Genomic DNA, 24,538 nt, shown 5'->3' on the forward strand with positions numbered 1-24,538 from the left:
CGATTCTTGATAATAACTCTTGTACTTTCATTTTGCTTCTCTCTGAATGACTGCGAGAGGTGACGTTTCACAAACAGCGACTCCACCGCGATCGCACTCCGAAAAACCAGTCAACCGAGATAATAAAATTGCGCTGTGCAAAAATTTCCTTGAGAAAGTTGAGTTGTTCACTTGAAATACCCTGCAAAGTCCGGATTTGTTGGTAATAAAAATTATTGCTCAAATCTTGTTCTGAAAACGTGTAACAATATAATTTGCAGTCTGTGTAACGAAAACAAATCGTTTTTTTGCTCACGACATCTATGTTGAGTATTCACTTCATATTTAGTGAGACAGATCAGATACACAACATCAAGATATGGCCATGATTTTATGTGTGTTGCACAATGGTTTGGAGTGTATGAATTAAATACCTGCACCCAGCAGAATGATCTATCTGAATGTAAACCTACCGCATAATTTGTATGCGATTGATGTATTTCTTTAATTTTCAATAAAAAATCTATCAAATAACGGACAATATATAGCAGAAATTAAAACGTTTCGGTTCATTCGAGGAATCATGGGCTCGATTAAAATATACTTTTTCATGGCAAAAAATATTCGTTATTTACGATCGATAATAATACACTTGTCGTCTGTATTTAAGTAAATTATTTCGCAGATTTTTGTTGGATCTTGAACAGTTCCTTTTTGTTGCCAAAATGGAATCGAACGTGCAGTAAACGATAATTTTTACATTTAATAAATGCACACAAGGTTCAGTTCCCCGTACTTATAGCGAAGTGAACGTATACGAAGACAAATGGAATCGCCATAATGGACGATTAAAACATCCTTGCAAAATATCGTACGGAAAAATATCTGAACACCTTTTTACTTTCCGTTATCGGTAAAGGCGAACAACTTGTCCAGGGTAGGTAACCGTATTAGTGTTCTGTAGTAAAGCAACTGGGTCAGTTGTCCTCTCCAGTCTGCGATTCTTTCATACCGCATACATGCGACTAGATAAGTACACTCTTTAACGATTTATCGAATCGGAGGCGTGCTGGAATTGCAATTGTATATTTGTGCGTGGATTGAAGGCGAGCGTATGCGCATAATTTTATGCCCTCGTAGACAGATCGACGGGGAATAATGAGCCGATATAATTGTCATATCGTTAGCAAGGCTTGTTCCGATCGTTATACGCACCGAGTGACTGCGGTTATTTTGCGTTATGAAACGACACACAGCCTTCGCTCTATTTGTCCCCCAGCTTCACCGCTTTGCGGACTTGGACATAAATTTCATATTTAATTGCTCCGCTATATTGCTGCAGCGAAATAGTTTTACATTTTACTCATTATCTATATTATAACCAGAAATAGAAATCCAAGTTCCTTCTCGCCGAAGGAATGATTTCTGTTTAGTATGAATCAATTACCGGTAAACACCGATGCTGTATATTCGTAACTTGTTTGATCTTTCTCTCAACGATGTCTCACTGTTATCAGATTTGTGGTATGAGAATGGTCTGCACGTAATTGAGGCGAAAAGAGTTGTAATTACCTGTTCAACTGAGCGGCTATATTCACAATTCAGTGAAAGTAAATATAGCCGGGATATGTCTGTAGTGAACTGGAGAGATCGCAGGAACTTTGAGAAAAATCTCTGGTAATTTTTTCAGAGTACCCGACGACGTTGAGTATTTTTGCTGATTAATAGTTCTGTGATCTTTTAGTAAGTTCTGTATATTTCATCAGATGTGACACTGACGTGACATTCTAAATTCGAATCGAAAGTCAGTCCCTGAAACTAGTAAATTCGTCCTCTGTCAGATTTCGGTTAGATAGGTGAAATAACATTTTTGTAGTAAAAGAAGTAGGTAAATCGGACCATCGAATAAAAATCCATCAGACATGCAGGTACGATAGGTATAATGCAATCTTTATTATACTCAGATCATAAAAGGAAAGATAGCATGTGGAAAATAAATACATATATACTATAACTACTTAAGTACAATAAATAAACGAATAAATATCAGCTTCTGCGCAATTCGCATTCCTGTGTATCGCGTAGTGTGCTTCGGATTTTCGAACGATCTTATAACTAACTAGAAGCCCGTTGCAGCTCCGCCCACGAATATTTTCAAATGCTTCTTGTGACACGACTATTAGACATAGCCATATGATCTCATAGACTTTTTTGCGGAGCTTTTCAAGACATAGAAAACTCTTGAACATAACTTTCCTCTATCTGTAAGTGTTTAGTCAGCGATCGCTTAAGTGCGTGATCTCGTTCTAGCCTGGCTTACAAACATCGTTATACCTCTAAAACCATTGATCTGGTTGTAACGAAATATAGTCTAAAACCTAGCAAGAAGTTGTAGCTATCCATCGAAAAAAGAATAATCAAAATCGGTTCACTCGTTCTGAAGTTACGAGCGAAAATACGTACAAACAGGCAGAGAGAAGTTGAGTTTTATATAATCCAGAGAAGATAAGAACACGCGGACCGGAACTGGCGAATTTTTAAAAATCAAACCCGGTTACCGACGGTCAAACTTTGCGGTCGCATTGCGTAACGGTCGTTCATACCAGCAGCGCGTTACACGTGGGCAACGCAATACCTAGGACAGAGTTCCGTCGGGCTGCAGCTATACATGGACACACGGTGCCACTCGCGCCTGTGTAAACAGGGTTGCGGAGCTCCTGATGCCCGGCTTTGGCGGATAGGAAACACATGTTCGCTAGACCGTTAAGTCGGTTGAACACCACAGGTCTACGTTACTCAGGTATCTCTTTGCCTGCCTGCGAGTGCTCGGCCACTCGATTCGCCTCGAATGCTATTAACGATGCCGATGCTGAAACGTCACCGTGATTTATGTCGGGACACGGACGGTTGGCCTACTTCGCTTGACCGTTTTCGCTTCCTGGACCTAATTTCGCGGGATGCTGGGACGCGTTTGATGATCACCCGGGTGTCGATAATTTTTACAATATTTTACGGAGACACGGAACAATGGAAAATCATTGGTTTTTGTAAATTTTTCGTAGAAAACTGTGGTGCGTTACTAAAAATTTTGATTATATACGAAAATTAAATCACGAAATTCTGTTAAAAAAAATCTTATCTAAGAACTACGATCGTGTTTTGAATTCTCTGCAAAATTGTAGAGATTTTGGTGAGAGACCATAAAATTTTTTTTCACCAGAAGTATTCTGAGTATAAGCCAAAATTCGGTATTTTCTGGAGAACGGCGGATGATCAACTAATTGTACGGTGCTAGTTGATCGAAAACGGCGATTATTGAATGTACTGACTTGTAGAAAACCGATTCATTGATTAATTTTACATTATTATTCATAACCGCAGATGTTGATTTTAGCAAATCCTGCTGACTCGCTAGGTTTGTACTGACCGATGAGAGAGAGAGAGGTTTGAGAACCTGTCTGCGGATAAAATCCATGATTAATGTGAAACGCAACACGTGGGCGGTTTACAATGTTGTAAATCTGGATATTGGAACTGGCTTTGTGTGGTTGAGGAATCTCGAATGCTCAGGACAACGTTGCTATGGGGTTCTGAATCGTTTTTGCCTCGATTTTCTGCAAATTTTTCTACAAAACTCTGCTGGTAATTTCTCTAACTGTACACACTTTTTCAAACGTAGTTTTCTACATTTGTCACGACATTGTTGTTAGCTTACTTCTTTCGAAATGCTTCGAATATGGCCACTCCGTATTTTCCTATACATCGTGTTGTAAGAATTCGTTCCCTTTCTACGGCCGATACTTAATCCCAGTGGGATTGATTTCTCTCTAGTCCTCTGTCAAAATATAAATTTCTGCAAATTTGCAGAGTTATAATCTCCTCTCGTTAGAATGTTGGCGTTGACTCAGTTGCATGTTATATCACGAATTGAATAAAGTCCAGTCGAAGGTAGGAATTCATTCGAATGAAGTTAAATATACATTCTTTCCAATTAACAAAAGTAGGTAATCATCCGATCAAAAAGACCTACCGATATTTTCAAAATCTCATCTCAAAAACGTATAAAAAAAAACAAGAAAAAAAATGCAGAGCCATGAGGAAAATTCACTTTGATTAGTTACTTAAAAAGTGAAAAAACTCCCTAAACATGTCTAAATAACTTTCTTCCCAGCACCTGTACGACGTAAAAGAAATTTCATCGATCAATTTTGTAAAAAAATTAGCAGGTGAAAATCTCGGCTAAGATTCTAGGCCTCGTTATCGACATCGCTATCGACCGAGGGCAACATAGTTGTCGGTGGTTCGGTTGGCCACTTTCCCGCTGTCGCCGCAGGTTCCTTCGTGGTTGGAGGATCGGTGATGAAAATTGGACCCAGTGGTTCGACGGTCTGCTCGTCCTTGTGCTCGACGGGTTCGTCGTCGTCAAGTCTGTCTTCTTCAAGCGCCTGGCTGCCCTCTTCGACATCCGGTTTCACCGGCGCCTCTTCAACGAGGCTGGAAAGCGTCACGACGCTTTCTTCCGTTGACGTCGCCGGCATCTCGAATTGCGTCGGTGTGTTGATCGGCATAGGGGGCATCAATTCCGTCGCTGGTACTGTCGTCTCGATCTGACACTGACGACCCATGTAACCCATCGGGCAAATGCATCTGAAATGCAAATTTACATTGATGTTGAGGTTTCTCTGTGGGGTGAACTGATTGTGAGTGGGGTTGTTTGCTTTTTGTGGGAGCGCTGTGTATTCAAGGTGGTTGGCTAGCAAGAATCGATGTTTTTTGATAATTTTATTACGAGATATTCGTATAACATATTTGTAAAACTGTTATATTTGCTGTTACGAAGATTTTTTTTTAAATGAAAAAATACAAATTGTAAAAATTATAAGCAAAAGCTTAGATATAGATGCTTTACATCAAATCGTTTCAAATCGTCGAGAATTTGGTTGATAAGTTTGATTCCACTCTACGACAAATCGATTTATTCAGAATACTATTTTTCACGCAGTCAATGAAATGGATTTTCTTCTTTAATGTAGTGCATTCTGTTATTTGCTAATGAAACTCAATATCAGTGCGATTTTGAAAAATTAAATATTCACCATGCCAACATGATGAAAAAAGTGTTTTGGCAAATTTTGAAAACATAGCCTGTTGAATAAAATGAGCCATTGTAAAATGAAATCAAACGAATCTCCTAGATTTTCAGCCCTTTTTAAGTGATTTGATATGAAGTATCGATATTTAAAGTTTTTTTTGCAATAAAAATATTTTGATCACGTCTCAGTAATAGCTTAGTAATATAATTATTTGACAAGTACTCAATGGACGAATATTTCAAAATAAAATTGAGAAAAAGTATAATCGAGCTTTGACTCACTAATTTCCTAAGGAATTAAATCATTGTTTAAGCCCGGAGTACGATGATGAGAAGCGACGGAGTTAGATTAATAAATTGATTTGTAACGAGTAAATTACATTCATAATTACGGATTTTGATATATTTAACAGGTTTTTCATTGCACAATATTATACTTCTTTTGCCCGTTTTAGAACGACGAATTGATAGAGGATTTATTTCGCTTTTCACCAAATATAAAGAAATTCTTGACCGACGAATGTGAATTGTTATCAAATTCTGGTTGCTGATTGTTATCTGAATAAGAAACCGCAAAACATGTATAATAAAATACAATAGGTACCCTACAAGCATTAATTTGTAAGCAAAAATAATAACGAAAAACTTTGGAGAAGTGTGCTCAATTACAGTAATCGACGTTTATTCTGTTCAGAATTCATTGAAAACGATTCTTCAATAATAGGAATCTACTATACAGGTAGACAGAACTCAGCATATCATTTTATAAGCTTTTGAGAAGTTATTAATTTCCATAATGTTGTTTTCATGGAATACAGGTAAGGCTTGTGTCGGAATAATGAAATTCGACTTAATGCGCAGCCGCATATAATTTTGCAGAGAATATTTAGCATGAAAAAATTGTTACTTATAATTCAAAAAATGGAAGTTTCTTGTCCTGAGAATATTACTTGTAGAATATTCCGAAAATAGCAAGTAATTAATATTTATTTACTTACAACTGTCTTAAATGAAGTTGTGAAACGTAGTTCACTTTCTATCCAATATGACGGGGATTGTTTTAAGGGGATATTGTAGTTCTCGTGTAAAAATAGTACATTTCGTAACGACGATGGATAAGGCTTTTTGACGAGACGTGAGGTTTAAAGTACGAGCCGAAGGCAAGTGCTGTAATGCGCGAGTCAAAAAACCTTATGCCTCCGAGTTTAGTTCCGTATCTTTTATCACAAGAGCTAAGAAATCATGACGAAGTCACGATTTTAAGGTTAGAGTGCTAAAAAAGCCTTTTCAGAAAAAATCATTCTCGTATCCAGAGAAGAATCTAGAAATATTATGACAAAGATAGCCGAGTGGTTATGAGCATACCTGAAATTTCCGTCTTCCGGAATGACGCTGATGCAAGTTCCGTTATTCTTACAAGAATCTGGGTTCTCATCACAGTAGGTCAATTTCTCATTGCAGAGATCTCCAGTCCAGCCAGGTTGGCACCGACACTCCCACGGCCTTTTGCAAGTGCCGTGAACGCATCCTGGGTAAGGAACACACTCCGTGCAGTTTGGCCCGTTCCAGCCAACCCGGCATCTGCAAGTTTCAGGGCGTCGACACCCTCCATGTTCCCGGCTGCATCCCTTCGCGCAGATTGCTGTCAAAGTCCAAGAGAATTAAGTGAAACGTTGCTCACGATGTTGGCTTTATACCTGACACTAGTACGGTAAAGTGGAACTAGCCAAATCGGTTGCTGAATATCCAAGAATACTTAGAAAAAAGAGTCAAGACAATCGACGCTTCGGTTTCATTGACTTTTCGCAACTAGTCGATACACGGCGGATATGTGCGAATGTTCATATGATGATTGATAGAAGGGTTGGATTCACAGTAAATAACCGTTTTCACAGTCTTCGATCAACATCATTTAAAACAGTTGACGGCAAGGTAGATTCTCGAGATTCCAAGGGTAAGTAATTGAATCAGCCTCAGAAATGCATTATACGCCTCTTGGATAACTTTAGTGGCGCGGCTCGGTGGCAGATTCAGGCAACACGTGGACGTGTGAGTGCGGTCAGCTGTACGGTTTATGTATCAATTCAATTAAAAAGTGCTCTGCGAAATAAACAAAAAATGGGCGGAACGAGGTACTGTTGTGTCGTGGATTGCAAAAATACCCAATCGAAAAATCCAGAGTTAATTTTTTATTCGTTTTCGAGACGAAATTGGGAAATTAGCAAGTGAAATGAGTGGATAAAAGCTGTCAGAAGAATGTAAGTATCATTATAACAATTTGATGTAAAGAATTAACGTATTGAAAATATACAAACGTCAGATTTTCTTAAATGTTTTATTCTTATAGTACACCAGATAACAAGCCGTGGCAGCCGAATAAGAACACTCGGATCTGCAGTGCTCATTTTATTGGTGGCAAGCAGTCTAACGTAAGGAGATACATCTACATGTTCCATTTCTGTTTTGCATTTATAGATGCAAAGTTCCTGAAAATATATTTTTTTACATTATTATTGAACTATTCATGTATCTCATAATTGATACATACCTCTAATTTCACTTCGTACGGCGGATTATGTACTCTCGTCTGTGGTATTACTTTCCCACGGACGATTCGTTCTCCACTAGCTTCATCATTAATTTCGACGACCTACTGAACATGATGGCTTTGGAATAGTTTATACCCTGTAAATGTTTAATTAATTGATCATCGTATTGTTGGTAATACGATAATCCTAAAAATAAATACGTAGTAAAAATCAAAATGAATTTGAAAGAATATCTCATATGTTTCGTGCATTTACTTACCTTGCGACACAGATTTTCCGCAAATGAATTCTGCATGGATATTCTCAAATCCACATTTGATGATAGTGTGGCTCATAATATCACTTTTAATTTTGCATTGCACTAAATAAAACAATAATTTTAAACGTGCCGTGATTTATATGTGAATCATATGTTTACTGGTATGAAAACAACGTCCTCGAGTTGCCGCCGTTAACCGACAGATAGCGTTGCCATCGTTTCGCCATGATATCCAAGAGGTGTATTATAATTTATATGTACAGTCGAGTGTTCGATTCTGACCAATGAAATACAGTCTATCTGGATCGCGCACCATGTAAGCCTTACCATAGAGTGGAGACCATAGGTGTAACGACTATGAGAGTTCAGATAGTGATTTCGTGTCTTCCTAATTCACTGCGCCGCAACAAAATACGGAAGCCTCAAAAAGTGAGTAAAATACTGGATGATTAATCGAATATATAGATACGCATGAGACGGGCTTAAGGACGTTGTATGCAAAACACCCTTTCGACAGATTTTGTTAAAATTTTGCTCGAGTTTTAATTGTAATATTTCCAAATTTCTTGCCAAATTTCAATACGATTGACCACGTCGTTTGAGAATAAATCGAATTTGAAAATCCGAAAATTAACACAGGGCTTATGGGAAAATCCGCAAAATACCTGACAAAATTCACGTTTGCATATGTAATTGGAAAACGGGTCGATAGAAATGCTTGAAAAACTAGTATCATCTTATTCAATAAATTTTGGATCCATTAGAATTTTTTAATATTTTTCCACCACGTCGTTATCTCGTAATTAATTCCGAAAGTAGGGAAAGTTCGTGAAGATTGCATGAGGAGAATAATCCCGAGCAGTCAGCTGTTCCAAACTGGCTTTCAAATTCCGATACAGCTTTTTTTTTCGCACAAATCGGCCTTTATAGCGGGTTCTTTCCATTTTTCATTTTTTTTTATTCGTCCGACAACAACTTTCGAAAATTCAACACTATTGGTAAATCACTTGTAACTCGTTTCAAGCTCGGGTGGCCTATAGGTTAGGTTCATGCGACGCTGCCACGACCGAATTTTCGTGTCGTGCGTTAGTATTGTCCCCCGCGTTCCCTATCCGTGACAGGGCTCTACAGCTGTAGTGGGTACAGACGCGGCGATAAATATCGTTCTTGATGCCAAAAACATGAACGATTTCGACTATTTTTTTCGCTTTTCGGATCAAAAATTTATTTTTTACTATTCTTATCGTGAATATTTCGCAATTCTAACGGCGTCTCAATTCAATTTTCAATAAAAAAATATTGCATTCACTATTTCTTATAAAAGACGACGTCACAAACTTTTTGCTCGGATTTCGCATACAACGTCCTTAAGTACAAACATGAAATCCGATGAGAATCGTTTGATATGTCGGTAAGCCAGTCGGTAAGATCGTGCCCCGACATATCAGGTGGGTCGGATATTGAACAGTATCAGTGCGTGCGTTACCGACGTATCAAACGGTTCTCATCGGATTTTCTGTTTGAGCCAAATACACATGTCCTTAAAGCGGTCGAAATCCAGCACGTTCGGTGTACTTATTGGCACATTACCGTAAAGGATATGGTCGTGTGAAAAAAAGACGACGGAAAAAGTGTCTTTTAGTGTTTTTTCAAATACTTCGACTTTCTTCAATAAATAGGACGAATATTTTATACTTATATATAGGCTCTTCATTTTCACACAACATCTAGCTATCTAAGATTTATCTTGAGTAAATTTCAGAGAGTTAAAAATCATTTATACAATGCCTAAAATAACTAAGTGTATTGCTTTTCGACTGAAAATAGTAGCAAAAAAACAACCTTTATTACGCATCCTGCAAATATAGAATTGACATCGTGAGCAAAACTATCTCCGTTTAAATTATTTTATCGCATTCATATTTTTACCGATAGTATTCCAATGATTTTCTAAGCCTGACGTGTGAAAAAGTTGCGGTATATTTGCATCGTGATGAGAGGTATCTGAACAAACAATGCATACGTACTACATAAAACGTAATCCATATTGATCAGGACCTCGTCAAGTACATTTCGTACTTCCCACATCAACTCGCAATTTGACGGCGGCCATTGATCGGACTCTATAATTTTTGTGAGACTCTACCCACTCTACTCGACTTCATGATTGCGGGTTAAGATCACTGAAATATAGCTGGCTTTCCGGAGAGACATAGGTCAGAGGTTACAGGTCAGAAGTGCTGTCTCTCTTGCACCGGTATAGTTTTTTGAAAAGCTTGTACTTCAGAAATGAGTGCCCTTTTCACACGTGTTTTCTTTTGTAAATCAGTGACATTACAATTTTTTATCAAACTCTCCCACGCATGTGTCAGAAGAAGGAGACAACACATCCCTTCGATGCTATCTCTCTCCGGAACTCCCACCTGCACTTCAGTGATCGGCCCTGTATCATTATATTTCAGTGTTTAAAATATTTTGATCGTTGTGTCACGTGACCGATTTGAAAGTTTTCACCAGAGTTCATCTCATTCTTTCGTAAAACATTGAATTGATTTGGAACAAAACATCATCCAGAATTTTCATCTATTTATTTCGCCGCGAGACAGGCTTTGAAGTTATATTTTGAAAATTATTAGATGATCAATTCATCAGATAATTCATAGGTCCTAGGTAACCAGAGCTTTCTTTCTGGCCTCAAAGTGATCATATCACCAAAAATTTCGAATCGAATGAATCTTTAACGAAAGAACGAGTTGGATTCTCATAGAAAAAAAAAAACATTAAAATCGGTCACGTGATACCACGCTCAAAAAACTCTTCAAGAAGCAGTCCGATGGCGGATGCCGTGCTTTTCTATTCTGATCTCTCTTCCAATCATGATACTCGATTCAAACCGATTTTCCATTCCATCGTGTGAAGTTATCGCTAATTGAGACCGCACTTACGTGTCTGGCATAAGAAACCAGTCCACCCTGGTTCGCAGCGGCACTCAAGAGGCCCTTGACACGTTCCGTGGACGCAGCCTGGCAGAACGGCACACTCTTTACACTTGTATCCTTGCCAGCCGAGTCTGCACCTGTGGACAGAGACGAGGCGATGGAATGCGATCGGATGAGAGACAGTCGGTGGATAAGTCTTTCGAGGCTGACAGCCCTCGCCAGGCTTTTTACCTGCATTCGCCTGGTTTTTCGCAGTATCCTCTGGCGGGGTGACAGTCTGAGCTGCATATCGGCTCGGAGCAGAAAGGTCCCGACCATCCTGGATCGCAGGCACACTCGAAGCTCACGTTGCACCTGGAGTGGGCGAATGTTTTGAGCTTGGATTAGTGAAATCAACTCGTGAACCTGAAAGTCTTGGCGTTAAACCTGCAGATGCGTCGTGAAGACGAGAAAAATGTTTCATGCAAAGTTATCAGACTGTTTCAGATTCGGGTAATGTTTTTAACTTCTTGCTGGATAAGGCTTAGACAATATTTCTTGCCGAACTGAAAATCCGCACAAAATAAAAGATTTTTAAATGAAGTTTTAGAAGGGCTTCATAACGTGTGATGTTTCACCGTTTAAATACCTAACGTGTAAAAAAGTATACTCATTACGGTTTCTTTGCGGAATCGACCAAAATAATCGCGTATAATAGTTTTACAGTTAGAGTGGGTTCATTTTAACTAATAACTCGCTCGTAGATCTTGAAAGTTAGCATTGGTCCGTTATTGTGAACAAAAAATCCTGATTTTGCTGATATCTGGTTTCTGGTTGTACCAACGTGAAAAAGTTGTTATCATTTTCGAGGATAATTAATTATCAATGGGATTGTATCGATATATAAACACTCACGATTATTTTAGAAAATTGGGTAAGAAAATTGAAACGTCTATATTTTTTTACTTGTGTATCTAACGCTTAGACCTTGTTTCAGTACCAAAAAAAACATGTTACCCTAATTAAAAATTATCTGATCCTTATAAGAAGATATGCGAATAACCGATTATACGTTGTGTTTTGCACGAGTGTGTCATTCGTACCGTTATAAGCATTTGCGTTGAAATAGCGAAATTTTAGAACGACGCCGCGACGTGAGTCACGGAGATAAGTGGTCTCCGATCAGAGGTCACTGGCACAGCTTTTGAAATCTTATTTCAATTAGTAATCAACCGTTTATTTCTGTCAAGTTGTTTTTTTAACGCATATATAACCGTGCCGGTATTTTGGCTGTGGAGACGTGCATCACCAAATTTTTATACCCAAGGAAGTAAAATTTTGACATTTAAATCTGCACTTGTGAGTTGAGAAATTATCATTAAATTTTGGAACTACAATATAAAAAAGCGCTTCGCACTGACGCGAATCGATTTAACAGATTTCCAAGTCGTTCATAACGGTTCGTGCCGAGATTTGTGCATTTCATTGGTTGCTGCAGAATTTATTTCCTCCGTGGAAGTTTTTAGTACGCGACTGGGGTCACGGAGAGATCGGTGATCCGTGATATTTAACACACAGCATCACCAATAGTTGCGTTTTACGCTCGGAAACCCGCTGCAGCGACTCGAGTAACATTCATAAATACCTGCCGTGCTGACACAACGGTAAAGCGACGCATTTGTCACATAGTTCTCCATAGAAGCCGAATTTGCATTGACATTCACCGGGACGACGGCAGTATCCTTGGAGTGGGTCACATCCTTTCCTGCACACTGGAACGTCGCACAAGTCTCCCCTCCATCCTGAAAAGCGTTTAAGAGATGAAAGGGTTAGCCTTTTGTCGATTAAATTAATTTACGCAAATTCATTACGAATATACTGAATTATCGTGGGATAAATCTGACAACTAAATTTTTCGGATTTTGCTAGATGTTCAAATTTTTTTTTACAGCACGGTACGATTTTACGCGTGCATCCGTGATTTCTAATGTTATAGTGTTGACATCGATGTGATTGTGTGATAATGTCTCTTTATGTGAGTTGCATTGAATGAAATTTCAAGGGGCAAAAACATTTGGATTGCTTCTTCTTGGAAATGAACATCGTTCGCTGGGTCAAGATTTTTAATATAAAAATCTCAAGTGTGACGCTGTGATAATTTATTGAAGAAACGAACTGTCGAATTATTAGCTTTCTCATATTATATGCTTAAGGAATGACATATATTTATGCAAAAATGCAGTGATGCTATAATTTCGTGGTTTTCTGAATTTGCACAAAATGGTCGAAGGCGATCGTTTCAAATATAAGTTTACTTTGGATTTCTTAAAAATTCCGCAAAGATTTGGAAAAATCAAATTCATCTTCTATATAATTTCAACGTGCTTTCCATAGAAAAGCAAGTGTTTAAAAATTTATTTTGATATTCTAAAACATGAAGCATTGATTTTCCTAAATTCCAAATTTTTAAAGTGTTTAAAAATTGAAATAAGACTTTTTCATGCTGCCACGAATTCCATAATGATTACATGAAAATGAAATTTTCCAGAATTTCAAAACATGTTATACTTTGAGAAGATTCGAATATGTGTGATTAAAACAAATGAATTGGGGGTTTCAAAGTTGCTACTAGCACCTAAAATAAATATAACAACATAAAAACTGGTAAGGATCGAAAGTGACCGATTTGGCATGAAATGCTCCATATATCAAGTTAATTTTGAAGTTTAATGCTGCTTATTTTCAAGATCTACATGACAGTGTCGTGAAGGTTTTACTTCCAGGAGAAAAGTTGGGATTAGTTAAGGAGAGGGGCAATTAAAACCGTTAAATCCTTTTGGCTGTTTATTTTGGGGCCCTCAAAAGTGAGCATAGCCACTTGAAAGGCAAAAAGAATATTCTAAAATTCACAATTCAATAAGTTCAAGGTTCTCGGTTTTGTTTCTATTTATAGGCAATAGGTGCCGAGGTATCATGACAACTTTTGATAGAATCGGTCGCTTTTTGAGGTTCCGAATGGAAAAAGAAAACGTTCAACTTCGGAAGTTCTTTAAATAAATCGTGGAACGTGTGGATAAAAACGACAGAACATGCTGGTTACTGTTTTTCAAAAAGTTTGAAGAATATCAAAAGTGTAAGCATGCAATATGATGAAAGAGGATTTGAATTTTTTTTCTTGGTAAAAAGAAGTAGAACTGGTTGCTTTTCTTTTTCCTTTCCCATTTCTCTCTAAGACCAAAATACATATTTCTGGTCCTGATTGAACAATTGGCGAAACAACCATTTAATATCATAAGAAAATGTCAAACACACGTATAAGCGATGTCAGTGGCGTTTCCCGTTAAAAAGAAATCACGAATCTTCTGATTTGCAATTTGTTAAATGGCGGTTAAATCGACAAGATTCACAAATCGTGGACATCATTCACTTGATTTTATAGGAATTGAAAACCTCTGTGCTACAATGAATTACGTATGTTTGTGCATGATGAAAAAGTACGTCACAAAACAGTGAACTTTTTAAAACAACGTCTGAGTGCACAGCATGCAGGTTAGTCAATATAGTTATTGTAAATCAGAACCTGGTATCTACCCTAAATCAATGAAAATTGCTTCACAATTAGGGGAATGCACAGGATCCGGTAGAATAATGATGAAAACTTCATAAAAGGATGTAGCAGCCATTCTCTGTTCCCTGATTGTCAGAGCGATAAAAAAAAAAAAAAGATCAGAAGCTTTTACGGTGGCGTTCAAATTACCTGGCAGACATTTCACGTCTCCTGCTTCGTCGCATACGTAGTGTGAATTGGGGTGCTGGGATGCTGGGATCTCGCAGGCCTGCTTCTTCCACTTTGGGACGTATCTGCTGCAAAAAAATAAGAAGACTGACCGTAAAGTCCCGCGTTACAGACGATCGAAATCAGTTTTAAGCCGCCTTAGGTCCTCGGCCGAAGGACCAGCAAAGCTATATATCGAGGCCTTACAGGGAACAGTGCCATTAACTTCGATGTTTTCTTCGGTCGTGTCCAGATATCGGTACGAGATGAACTTCTGCCTCTCCAGGAATGCCGGTTCATTAATTATCCCGGAGAAATGGGGACTGAATCTCCAGTCTTTTTGTATTTCGTATTTTTGTATACCTCGAGTAGGAACTGGCGTTTTTGACAATCATTTTGCCTTCGTTTCTTCGCTTACTTCTTACTGGGAATTTCGTTTGTAGCAATTGAAAAAATTACTCTCGTTATCGATAATTATCGCAGAGTTTGACAATTAGCAAAAATGTGTACGCTATGTAAGATATTTTCAAAGTCGTAGGTTCAGTCACTTTTTTTTATGTTCCGTATAAATATTTTTCTCATTTTTCACTTTGAATATAAAACTGAAGAATAATGTTCATATGTTAAGACTCTAAAGGTTCACAGTTATTTCGACAATGAAACTAATTTTCAATGACGTCTGTTTTGCGGAAGATAGGTTTCATCACAAAAACGTCAAAACAGATTTGAAGAATTTTTATTTGATAGATTGATTGGAAAAGTACGATCATACATTTTATTATCAATTTTCAGGTTAGAACACGTTTTTTCTTCTCGATTGTACACTTCCCACAAAAAACTGACCTGTGTTGCGTAGAAATTTCCTTTTAAATTATGGAAATCGAAGAAATTTATGATTGATTTAAAATCTGATGTGAAGAATCAAATAATTCCATTTATGATTTTAAAAATTTTGAGAACAGTCTGGCCAATGCAGTATAATGTATGTAATAATCTATTAATAATTGACACAACAAATCTTTAACAAACACATTGAAACTCCGTCAAATACTAATACCCATTGAACGAGTCTTTATGCCTTTGGTTATTAATACATATTTTGTATATAAAACACTACAGAGCGTTACAAATTTATACTAGCATCACAATAAAATATATTTGTCATTGTATTTATCAAAGTTTTTCAAACGAAAGTACAAAACTATGACGCAGTTGAAGAGTTCTCGCAGTTAAATCTTCGTTCCAGGACTCGTTCGAGTTCACGCATCTTTAACAAGTATATAAACTCTTAACTTGGAAATTAACGAAATACCGTATTTCATTAAAAAGAAATGTTTGTTGTATAAGATTTTCGAGAGAAAAGCAATTTCTGTCGCGTGAATAGTGGGCATTCATGTATACGTACAATCTGACTACTTTGGTACTTTTATTTTCGTCAGAAGACTGGCAAATTTCGAAGGAATCGCATTATTTCAGTAATGTGTCTGTGAAGAAGATTGTTATCAACATTTTGTGAAAAGTTGCAGACCCTTATTTAACCCTCATTACAACAAGACTATAATATTTTCTCAATTTGGAAGTCTGCGAAATGTCAACTGCTTAATTTCGACATAACTACAACCGTCAATTGCCGCGTACCTCAACAAATTGAGAGTCTGAATTCGCCAATCGTCATCTGGGATTTCACGTTTGGGAGTCGTTGTACCTCAACCTTGACTTATCTCTAGCTCTGACCACGCTGTGGCTCAACCAGAGTAAGCCAAGAACGTTTCCTCGTCGTCAGAGTCGTCGCGAATGATGTTACAACTGATTACGTACCTGGTACCGGAGACGAGTGATACCGGTAGCAAAGTGATTCCGAAAAAGGGTGCGAGGAGTGAGACGGCACTGTGATCGCCGACTGGAATCACTTCTTGAACACCAAACAACAACGATACGAAGCCGATGAGGAGGATCATCTTGACTCGACTTCCCGGCCAAGACTGAGGCGGAAGACCGGAGGAACCAGGAGAAGATAACGGGACCTTATTCGAGGTCACGGCACACTTTTCTGGCACTCGCCACCGACGCTTCACCGGTGCATTCGACCAAGTTCGTAGCCGGCACACATCCTCCTCTCATGTTTGAACGCACTTCTATAAAGAACCATGTAACCGTATGAGTCAAACTCACACATGCCCGGGTTTATTGAGTCATATGTGCCAGGCACCGGTAGCGTTGGGCTCTTTCTTCTGTTTTTTATGCCTCCACTACCGACTTCAAGTTCAATGCTCCTCTAGAAACTTCCGGAGAATTGACTCTTGCTGCGACGATACTTTGATTCGAACTCTCGAGCATCCACGAAGGTACGGCTTCGACTTGAACTCGAACTCTGACTTGTCGTTTTCATCTCTAAGTAACGGGGGAGTATGAAGTCAGACTTTGGCCAATATGTTAAAATTCTTCTTTGTGTAGGTAGTTTTAATTTAGAATGTCGAGAGAAATTGTTCGCGAATTTCTCAGCTTCCTTGAAAAGCCGTTCATGGATCCAAAAGCAATTCGGAGATTTTTGAAACATTCCTTCAGCATAGTTGAAGAAATTCGCACAGTTTCAACGGAATGGAGAAATTGGTGGAAACAAGTTATTCGATTCTGCTAGAGAGTTACAAAGAACACAAAAAGTGGGGATAAATATAAAGAATTTTGCCAAAGGAATCAGAAAGATCTGTTTGATTCGAAAGAAGTTAAAACTGTCGACAATTTAGGTAGATGTTATTTAAATTGCTACATTTTTAAACATAAAAATAAATGAATACCGCTTGCTAACTTGCTTACTCATCTCGGAAAACTCATTTAAAAATTAGTCGATTTTCTGGTTTTCACAAGCATTCTGCACAAATCATCTCTCAACACGACTTCACTTTTCAGTTTCGAAATTAAAAATCTTTCTTTATATTCGATCTATTCTTCTATTCGATTCTTGTTGCAATTAGATTTTCAATATTCTCTCGGTGTGTTATTTTGTCTGTGATTTAGTCTAAATTTTTGTAGCTGGAAAGACGGACTCGTAAATTGTAACATATTTGAAGTTTAATACGGTACGTTCCTGTTTGGATTATTTTATGACGGCGCAAATTCAATCACATACCGCAGTTTATAAATTTTACTACACCTTACCGCAGACGCTTCGATAAACTGTGTCGATTTGAACTGGCAGAAAAGTCGTGCTCTGGTTTCGGTGAAACGAGCCTAAAAGACAACCACGATAAATTGTAACACAATCACTGTAATAACACAACAGATGGCTGGGTCTGTAAAAACACAGTCGTTGTCATTATACCTAATCGTTTTACCTTCTTTCTCCCCAATCTTCTTACGAATTTTAAGAACGTCTTCCTTTGTCCTTAGAACTTGGGTCGCTTGCTCGAGGCGTTGCGGATAATCCGAGCTGGTCCTTAGCGGACGAGATGTAATTTTGGATTCCGTTCAAAGAGGGTTACAGAATTTTAAGACCCCTCGACCTCGACTGCGCGTCATCATCCCTTTCATCTGATACTCAGGATATAATCCTTCGATGAAAAAATACCGAGATCATACTTTTGTCTGATCGATGGATCAAACTTGCCAGATAGAAACGATTTAACGGGGACACGATAATCGTCTATCGAAGGCTGATTGTGAGTAGGTGTGATGTGATTTTCTCTTCAGGACTTATTCATAACGCGGCTATTGACACGTACGCGACATCGTAATCAGGTGGCTATAAAATTTGTGATGGAAAGGCACGCCTTTCCTATAGGAGAAATTCATGCCGCCAAGGCCTTTCGATCATTAAGTGCGTGTTCGGAATCAGTGAGTCAGTTTTCATGGCGGCAGATGAACTGCAATGTGATTTCTCACCCTCAGGATTGAGTAGAAAAGCACGGCTGTTTGTTTCCACGATCGAGTACAAAAGGCGTGCTCCGTCATTCACCGCTAACAATAAATTTTAAAAAAAGGGTTATTAAACGCGTGCAGCGCTTCGGCGAAAAGGTGATTGGCATAAGCATGAGAGAGCGCTACTCGCTTCGTTCGATCATGATCGTAATTTATAACGGCTCGAGTCTTATCAAGATCGCTGAGAGCAAGGTCGGTTTCTTGTACACACGGTGGCTTAAACTTGACCTTAAACCGCCCGTGGCGGCTGGAGCGTTTATAATGACAGGACTGGACGGTGGAAAGGTACAAACTAATTCGAGATGCTATTACGAGTACGAGAGAGAGAGAGAGACAGAGAGAGAGAGAGACCGAGCTGACTCGTTATTCTTGGTCACCCCGCGAGGCACCGATCAACGACTCGACGAGTCGAGAAAAATGTTCGGTAATAACAGTTGGAGAAAGAAACGAAATCCCAGCCGCGATCTCTGCGTCGTTTCAAGACGGGTTCAGAGCTTTGTCTGTCTGATGCTGAACTCGGCCAGACTAAGTGTTTCAGGAGTGACGAGAAACGTCCAATTTTTTCGAACAACCTATAAAAAATTGTTGTCTACTGGAAATTCCCATTTCCATGATTGTTTTGATTAATACGATTCCATCCTGGAATCTACGGAAATTCAGGAAGGATCTCTTACAAACATGACTGTGGTTGAATCTGGACACTCGAAATACTTGTAATAAATCTCGGTGTTTTTGATGCACGAAGAAAAGTTGGAGAATCAGGTTTCAAGCGATCACATAATTTTTGGCTTAATTCGAAATGCTTTATTGTTATGCATACGCGGCCACATCGGTAGCCACGTGACGCAGGGATTATACATTTATCTTACAATAAGTAAAAGCTTGGAATGAATATACCAAAAGCAATTGTATGCCTCGCTTCACCGTCGTACGGTAATTGTCTTAAGGAGATGCTACACTCGATTTCAGCATGGACTCAGATATATCTAAATGTCCAAGTTCGCGGCTCACGAACGCAAAATGGGTGTAACAGCCGGATTCTACGTACCATTCTGAACAAAATTGTGCCACTATATTTTGATTGAACGCAACAATTGCTTGGTGTGTTTTTGTTCAGAATTGCATGTAGAATACGACATTCAACGCAGTCGCTAAGAACAGACTATAGCATTCCATTAAGATTACTTCCTTCCATTTTATGCCTTAGGAATGGCTGGAGCTACCTTCAGTTTAGCAATAAGATTCTCGTCGGTCAGTTCACTCTTCTCGTTGAATTGGACAAAGTAATCAATGCCAGCTGCTGCAGCCTGTTTCTCGTTGTACGCGTTGCGGAAAATCTCTTTTTCTGCCGCTGTCGCGGTTTCCGGGCTCCAGAGGATCAGCACTCGTTTCTGTGAATTCCAAAACAACGGTTGATGAGCTCAATGATTGGCATTGCCAGAATCGGCTCGCGCGTGGAAAATAAATTCACACCGGAATGAATAAATTGTTTGACAAATTGAAAACCGACGTTTTTTAATAAATTAGTTAAATAGATAATTTTCAAAATCAATGCCAACTTCCAAGATGATTCTTAGGTTGACATTCTAGGTAAATGATATATTACTTCTTAATCTTGTCAAGTAAATTTATTCAAAACGGGATTTCATCGTGACCGAGAAGAAATTCACCTTGCATGGCTACGAAGTGCCAAATTAGATAACAAAAACGCACCTTGACTGGAGAGCCGTTCTCTTCGTATTCGTAGTCGATCATTCCATAGCGAGAATCATCATGTTTGCCTATCTTCTCCGCCATATCCTTGAACGATTCACTTGGTGGTCCGCTATCTTCCACATCGGATTGAACTCCGTCTTTCAGTGAGTAAATTACGTATCGCAGTTGTCCCTTATTCAGCTCTCCGACACTCTCCTTCACCGATTTCCCTATCTCGATACTGTGAACTGTGAAATGAAATTATCCTGCAGATTAGTAATTCCCAGTTTTGCTGTATTTGTAGCGTATCTCTCAATTTCGTGACTACGATTTATATTCCTGTCAACTAGGCATTTTTGGTATTTCAGCGATGCCTCAAATTGCATAAAGACTTGAGTGACGTTAATGCCCAGGTGAAAATACCATCTCCAATAATTTTGTTTCACAAAAAAATAATGTGTTTCGCAGAAAATGATGAAATATTATGAAAAATTGCGACCGTCTAGAACTATATTTAAAAACGAAACATGAAATCAACCAACCTAGAATTTTTGAATTGATTGATTTTAAAAGTGGCTTGAATTTTCGTAAAAAAAAAGTATCAACTTGTAAAGAAAACTATAATAATTGACACGGCTTTACGATAGCAATAAAAAAAATCTGCTCGTTGTAAAAATGATGGTAAAATTCGCTGAACTATTGTAGGATTTTACGAATGTATACGAAAATCTACAATCGTATAAAAATTGTTACAGTTCCATGTAGATAATTCTTACAGCTGGTGAGGAAATTCACAACTCGAAAGCGAATAAATTGTTTTACATTAAATTCTGCCGAAAAATATGAATTCCTATGAATGATCTTCTGTAAGATTGCGAATATCCACGAATAAGAAAGTATGACGTATTATTCTTGAAGCACTTCCAGATGTCGCATTTTTCACGCAAAGAAAAACTTACCGCTTGCAAACAAAGGCTTTTCAAATTTTTTTAAGTATATCTAATATTGACGGCTTCAGAAAACTCATCAGAAATTTTTGAACTTTTCTTGTCTCACTAGGTGAGTCTTATGAAAAAAGTTGAATGTTACTTGTTTCTCGAAACTCGAAACCAGGAATTCTACGATATTCTACAAATATTATATTCATTTCAATAATTGATGTACGAACAATTAACGCGAAAAAGAAAACCATTCCACAACCGTCCATAAAAAAAAAAACACGAAATTTCACGAAAAAATTCTGTTAAACAACTACTACTGCCTTTCAAATTCCACAGGCATGAGAATGAAATAATTCAAACTTACCAGCAGCGATGGTTACAACCAGCAAAACGATTGAGTAGAACCTCATCTTGAATGTGGTTTATCGAAGGAATAGAAGTCCTGTAACTCTGGGTTATTCGGAATCGAGCTCCTGGTTACGAGTGACGAGATGTTCAACGACTGCTAGCTTAAATACGCTGGCTACTGACAGCTTGTTCGCTAAAAAAACGACGCATCAGAGAAGCTGTTACAGTGTGGTTGTGATTTTTTCACACACTTATACCTACGTAATGCTGATAGAAAAAGTCGGATTATAATTTACGAATGGAGATAGAAAGATATAACAGTACCTGTTTCAAGGTCCCGAGTTCATCGGTGTTATCCTGCCACCATGTGAATGGGACATGAGCAAAATAAAATTTAATACGCGGTTTTTTGCTACGTTCGATAAATGATGTAACCATATTTAACACGGGCGATGGGAATCAGCCAAGACTTCCGTTACGTAATTTTATTACTTTTGTAGTGGCAAAAATTAATTACAATTCGATAGATTTTTGTTCATTACCATATTAAAAGGTTAACTGCGCAAAGCTTTCGGTCAAATTCTTCACCGTCGCCGACCGATCAGATATATTCGGAAAACTTCACTCGTTTTAACCCAAAATACTGGTACTGATGTTGAAAACTTGAGAAAAGAGATCTTGACTATTCCATGATTCCAAATATTTCAATTCTGCGTGACAAACATCACCCCGTATTCATATGAACTTATTATTAAATAACGCGAGAATTATATAGGACTAATTCCTAACGAAAAAAGTAAAAAGAAACGACATAAGAATTTTCTCAAATGGAGAAAAAAGAAAACATCTTTTGCCGATTGAATTGCAAAACGAAACGATGAATAATTATTGCTGCAATCAAAAAGGAATGAAAACTTCACCTGCTGAATTACGTCTGTAAAAAATGTATTCATTGCCAGTGGATAATAGAATCGAATGAATATCGCGGACGTGATAATTGCTTGTGGCTCCTTATTTGGATTTAAGATTAATTCTTCACCCCGTAATTCTACCTTGCCTGCGAGCCTGAATTTTTGACACGTTATCCTTCGATGAACAAAAAAGAAAGAGGCGAGATTTATTTCGGCAAACAGAGGCTGAACGAATATGACGCAATTGATTGGCAGCGTGGAAATTTACGACTCGGTTTATGCAGCGTCATAATTATAGAGTAAAAAATTCAAGCTCTTGTCAGACTAATTTTTCATCGCAATTGTTTTTCTTCCGTCTCCGAATGATTCGCTGCTCGAGTTTTCATTCACGGTTTGTCTGCATCGGCGTTAAATAACTTTCAGCGATCCCAGCCGCCTGCACTGCACCCTTTTCGGGTTTAAATAGAAGGTTTTAATTCAGAGGACGGGCTAAAAATTCCTTCAGGGTGAGATCAGAAATAAGGCGATTATAGGCATGAATAATATCAGCTGGGAATCCTTGCTCCGCAATGTAGGTTCAGATTTTAAATCCTTTAAATATATTTTATCGCGCTACTTTGTCCGGGCTAATCCTCGCGTCTCGGATGATTGAAATAGATTTTTTTACTCTGCTAACAATTCGTTTCCGTCCCGACTGCTTCTTGGATGGCTCTGCGTGGCTATTTGAAATTATGGAAACCGATCAAACGGCGATATAACGTGAGTCGCTTATCGGCTGAACCCTTGGGAGGGATTCGTGATGTTCTTCTTATCTCAGGCTACCGGACTATCCTCACGATTTATAACCGTAGACTAAGCTCTCCTAACTCCTCGTTTGTCAACGATGACTCGATCAAGAATCACTTTAATAATGCGTACAAGGGCAATTTTTAGTAGCGCTCTTCTTATTTTTGTCAATTAAAAAGGCATCATCAAGAACACGGATTGCCTGATAGTGTTGAATACATACAAAGTCCATTGGAGTGCAGAAATGAGAAGTAAAAATTTCGAATAAGAATGCTGTTGCATTTCTGATTGCCAATATTCATCTAGACATAATAGACGTGTCAAGGATTCGCAAATGAAACTGTTCAACCGAACGTCACAGGTTCTCGAAATAGTAGCTTGCGTACTTTCGTAACCTCGGCCTGCAATTCAAGTACCCGTGAACAAATAATCAGTTGAAGTATGTACAGCATGCTGCACATTTACAAAAAAGTGGTTGAATTTGCTGTACCGATAATTTTTCTTGAATTGACCACAGATTTCGGTTTTTATTCAATTGAAAGATAAAATTTTTGGTAAACCAATATATCCTTGAATGATTAAACTATAAGAAATAACGAAACAATTATTTTTTTCAGGTAAATAAAAGAGGTGATCTACGTCAACTTGACCGGTTTCTGGCTCTCGATTATTTCCGATTTAGATGTTGATTTTTTGCACGATTTCAACTGCAGAAAGAAATCCATTTGAATGATTCTAGACTTCTTAAAGTTCCGTTACAGAAAAATAAATTATGCGTTTTGATTCGAAAATTTTTACGTATAAATGATATGTATACACACAGAAACAAAAATTAGGTTGTGTATGCGGCAAGTATTTTAATTGTATCGAAGTTGATGTATTTCATCGCTACACATGTCATGCCAGACAGTGATCAAAGTTCTCACGTTTCTTGTTGTAGCTAAAAGATGCGACAAAAATTAACAGCGACTTGGATGAGGATGTACGTACCAGACAGCACTTGGACAAAAAGAAATCATGACAGTAAAAGTTGTTATGAGGTGCGTATCCTTAATTTATTGCTTTTTGTTCCACTTCGCGCTATGTAACAAGTCGAATACTCCTCATTTTTCATATACTCGAATCGACATGCTTTAAATTTGAGTTTTATGAATGTTAGCCACAGGTTTGCATATAATTTTAAGTGACTAGCTGGATGGATTTCCGGTGTCAAAGAACACTGAAAGTTTATGGCAACATTAAAATTGAATTACGAGATTTCCGAATTACCGGAAAACACCTGGTGGAGTTCAAAAAAATTCAATTTACGGTCAGAGTCTATATGTCTTATTATTGAGTGTTCGGTCCAAATAGTCGGCAAGGTATCCTCA

At 38.1% G+C, this 24,538-nt stretch overlaps 3 protein-coding genes across 5 annotated transcripts in view; 1 reads left to right on the forward strand and 2 right to left on the reverse strand.

Annotated features, from left to right (window-relative positions):
• Positions 1–1,902: 1,902 nt before the first annotated feature.
• Positions 1,903–16,572, reverse strand: LOC124221462 (CG1567-like). Of its 2 annotated transcripts, none has more exons than XM_046631526.2 (7): positions 16,391–16,572; positions 14,555–14,658; positions 12,443–12,599; positions 11,050–11,172; positions 10,825–10,955; positions 6,437–6,713; positions 1,903–4,626 (listed from the first exon to the last, which is right to left on the reverse strand). In XM_046631526.2, the coding sequence occupies exons 1-7, from the start codon at positions 16,528–16,530 to the stop codon at positions 4,227–4,229; spliced, it is 1,332 nt and encodes a 443-aa protein (XP_046487482.1). In that variant the 5' UTR covers positions 16,531–16,572; the 3' UTR covers positions 1,903–4,226. The 2 variants fall into 2 exon arrangements, with proteins under 2 accessions (XP_046487482.1, XP_046487481.1); XM_046631525.2 differs by having other exon boundaries at positions 14,555–14,661.
• The window catches only part of LOC124221453 (mucin-3A), a 66,144-nt gene continuing 49,790 nt past the window's right edge, over positions 8,185–24,538 (forward strand). The window contains exons 1-2 of one of the 2 annotated variants that reach the window (XM_069136923.1): positions 8,185–8,308; positions 24,109–24,208. In XM_069136923.1, the coding sequence (XP_068993024.1) occupies positions 24,116–24,208 (93 nt within the window). In that variant the 5' untranslated portion in view covers positions 8,185–8,308; positions 24,109–24,115. Of the gene's footprint in view, positions 8,309–24,099; positions 24,209–24,538 lie in introns of those variants that run through there. The other variant, XM_069136924.1, reaches the window with a different exon arrangement.
• On the reverse strand, positions 19,269–21,647 carry LOC124221475 (actophorin-like). Its single transcript, XM_046631544.2, has 3 exons — positions 21,488–21,647; positions 20,201–20,430; positions 19,269–19,878 (listed from the first exon to the last, which is right to left on the reverse strand). The coding sequence occupies exons 1-3, from the start codon at positions 21,531–21,533 to the stop codon at positions 19,684–19,686; spliced, it is 471 nt and encodes a 156-aa protein (XP_046487500.1). The 5' UTR covers positions 21,534–21,647; the 3' UTR covers positions 19,269–19,683.

The sequence above is a fragment of the Neodiprion pinetum genome, chromosome 6, assembly GCF_021155775.2.
Source record: "Neodiprion pinetum isolate iyNeoPine1 chromosome 6, iyNeoPine1.2, whole genome shotgun sequence".
Classification (NCBI taxonomy): domain Eukaryota; kingdom Metazoa; phylum Arthropoda; class Insecta; order Hymenoptera; family Diprionidae; genus Neodiprion; species Neodiprion pinetum.